This window comes from Rhinopithecus bieti, unplaced genomic scaffold (assembly GCF_001698545.2).
Source record: "Rhinopithecus bieti isolate Rb0 unplaced genomic scaffold, ASM169854v2 scaffold_23591, whole genome shotgun sequence".
NCBI classification, from domain to species: Eukaryota; Metazoa; Chordata; class Mammalia; order Primates; family Cercopithecidae; genus Rhinopithecus; species Rhinopithecus bieti.
This window is the reverse complement of record NW_016811463.1, coordinates 460861-464377: the sequence shown is the minus strand read 5'-3', so window position 1 is coordinate 464377 and position 3517 is coordinate 460861. Positions and strand designations below refer to the sequence as shown.

The 3517-nt window shown below is 34.5% G+C and overlaps 1 protein-coding gene across 1 annotated transcript in view; it reads right to left on the bottom strand.

Moving 5' to 3' along the window:
• Positions 1 to 453: 453 nt before the first annotated feature.
• The window catches only part of PRKG2 (protein kinase cGMP-dependent 2), a 126228-nt gene continuing 123164 nt past the window's right edge, over positions 454 to 3517 (bottom strand). The window contains exon 19 of the mRNA XM_017893943.1: positions 454 to 2766. Coding sequence (XP_017749432.1) covers positions 2671 to 2766 — 96 coding nt within the window. The 3' untranslated portion in view covers positions 454 to 2670. The remainder of the gene's footprint in view (positions 2767 to 3517) is intronic.

The window sequence follows — 3517 nt, the reverse complement described above, 5'->3', positions numbered from 1 at the left end:
CCAAGTCTTTTTTTTCTTCTCTAAATCTCTTACTTTTCACTACTATACACTCTTTTCTTCAGATGTGTTTATATTTTAAGAAAACATTAAGAACCTATAATTATGAAAAGTTGGTCCCACTTGGAAGAAGCTCAAGGATGAAAAATTAAGTTTATATCCTAACAAGAGAGAGTGGGAATGATTTAATGATTATGAAAATGATGGGTTTGCATATATGAGGATAATTTCCTGTATTTCCTTATATGTGTGTATCTTTAATTCACAAAAAATAAAATTTAGGTTAACTTAACGAAGCACTTCATTTTAGTGAGGGTTAACCCTTCATCTCATACACCGAAGTTTTCATCAATCATTTTACTTCATGATTTAAAAGAAAAAAAAAAGACAGATACTGGATTTGATCAGTACAGTTCTGCATACAGATACCAATGATACATAAGATTCAGGACTAAATGGTTATTAAGGCCCCTTTAATTTTAATAGAGACAGTAACAGTAGCTCCCGTCTATGCAGCAATGGTTATTTCACAGATACCGGGCAAAAGACTCTCTACATAACTTAATTAATCCCTGAAACAAACCTCTAAAGTAAATATTACTTTACTCTGCCTTTTTCTATGAATGAGAAAGCTAGTACTCAAAAACCTAAATCACTTTCCCAAAGTCACTCAGTTAGTAAATAGCAGACTTGGGATTATTTAATGGTTCAATCTCTCATTTCTTCATCTTTTAAGTACTCTAAGGAAACAATAAAAATCACATGGGAAGATAACACATTGGCATGGTCAATCACAGGAAAAATAAACCTGTAGTACTCTAAGTTGGTTTTATTTCTATATATGTAGGGTTTTAAAATTACAACTATTGATCTGCTTTGAGAATATCATTCCTATTATAACTGTACAGTCCTAATATCCACCCAATATGTAAATTTTCTATCTTTATATGTTGGTAATTTAAAAATATATACATGGAAAACGTACAGTACAAATAAACCAAATTCAAATAAAATCTTTAAAACTCTTAGAAATTCTTTAAGCAGGTTATGTCAATCCTCTTAAAATGATTATTCTATGTACAATACATAATATTTAAAAATACAGCTCCAGGAACAAAAACTCTTTGGTTCAGCAAAAGGATTATAAATGTGGAAATCTAATTTGTTAAGGATGCACCTCTCTGGATTGGGCTTCACTTATCTAGCTTAACTTGTTAAGGAAGCATATAGCTGGCTTTTTTCTGAATGATGAAATTATAAGTGGGGACTGAGTAGAGGTTGCTTTTGACATAGAACATTATCATATGAAAATATAACCAGAAGCTCGAATAATCCCGGAACTTATACAGCATTTTTACTCTGCTAGATTTAAAAAATACAGAAAAGTCTCTGCTTCTCATTCATTTTGGAAGGAGGGTAAGGGAATGATCATGGTCAATACATATAACCATTCACCAGTGAAGTTCTTAGGTACTAGGATCCCATGCTATTGAAACTATCCTATTTATTATTTGGATGATTGCAAGGAAGGGATAGGAGGAATGCTGTTGTCCCTTTTACTTCTGAAATCCTATCACTTTTCCGGTGGCTTGCCTGTCTTAACAATCTAAATTTATAAACCCATCCATGACTCAGATGTCTTTAAAAAGAACTATTAACTCAGCAGTGATTACAGTGCATCAACATTTGTCAATGGGATTTAGATTAATAATTAACGATGATTCTATACAATTTTGGTTTATTAATAACAACAATCACAGAATTTTTCAAAATACCTCAGATTTTCAGAGTTAGCAGTCTTACCTATTAGAATATATTCTCCTTTCTATTTACTGGAAGGCAAAAGCCTTCACAATTTTGTTCCAGCATATTTTCTACTTTGGTTATGAAAATATTTTAGCATCATTTAACCACATATTTGTAACTATCTTGAACAAAGGCTTTTGAAAAGTCTCTAAGGTATCACAGCTGATCGTAAAGGAAAGAAAATAGTTCTTGTTTTACTTTTTTTTCTATTGCCCAATAGAAAATAATTATCTGACTGGATTGATTGATTCAATTACTTTGGGGAAAGGTACCACTGACTATTGCTCAATCTTGCCTCTCCCTGGACTCATGTCAGAGGCATATTAATATACTTTCAGGTTACAAACAGGTGAAAGTCAGGAGGTTCTGTTGGCTACCATGCTTTCTGCAGACCACCATTTTAAGATGCCATCATGCTTATATGAAGTTCTGAGAGCTGGGGAGCTCTCCAAAATTCACCATTGTATTTCCTTCTATTTGTATAACTTAGTTATTCAAGGACAAGACCCTTTTTAAATGTTAGTAGTACTCAAACTAGAAGGATATGATTAGAGTGGAACAATAGATCGCAGAAAAAACTGCCACTTTAACAAAAATGGCTCTGATTGTGGAAAGGAAAATGGGGCAGCCTCTAGCAATTGAGAAAAGCAAAGAATGTAATACATCAACAATTCACAGCATCTAAATGAGACATTATAACTCAGAATCACATCCATACCATTCTCCTCTTCCCCTTGTGCAGGGATTTCTTTTCCCTAATGGTCTTCCAAAGATATTATAATACTCTGAAAAGAAAATAATGTGTTGGATTATTGATCGTTGAGGTCCTCTTCTGTAATGTACAGGCAGTAATCAACTTTTCTTCTGTCAGAAGTCTTTATCCCAGCCTGATAGCTCATCTGGAGGCATTCCCTTTTCAGGAGGATATTTGTCAAAGTAGCTGTGATCTATGGGTCCATTGAGCTAATATAGAGATAATTAAAACAAAAGGAAGAATAATGCTGACCAAGCATGCTATCACATATGGGTAATGCTTTTTATATCAGAACACTGATTTCATACTGCAACCACTTGGAAGTTACATACTAGAAAAAATGACCAATTATCATTCTTGAGTCCTAGTCTCAGCCTCATGAGATCTTCTCTTTACAACCAAATACATTTGGTCACCAGATAACATTCAATAGTAACTACATGGCATAAGGAGTTTTCCTAAAGAAAACTTTCAGAAATAGGCCAGGCGCTGTGGCTCATGCCTGTAATCCCAGCACTTTGGGAGGCCGAGACAGGTGGATCACCTGAAGTCAGGAGTTCGAGACCAACCTGGCCAATGTGGTGAAACTCCGTCTCTACTAAAAATATAAAACTTAGTTGGGCATGGTGGTACACACCTGTGATCCCAGCTACTTTGGAGGCTGAGGCAGGAGAATCACTTGAACCTGAGAGGTGAAGGCTGCAGTGAGCTGAGATCACACCACTGCACTCCAACCTGGGTAATAGAGGAAGACTTCATCTCAAAAAAAAAAAAAAAAATTGGGCAAACCAAATCCAGCAACATCTTAAAAAGATTATACAACATGACTAAGCAGGATGTATCCCAAAAATATAAAATTGGTATAACATCTGAAAATTAATTGATGTAATACACAATTTTAACAAAATAAAGAGGCTAGGTGTGATGGCTCATGTCTATAATCCCAGCACTTTGGGAGGT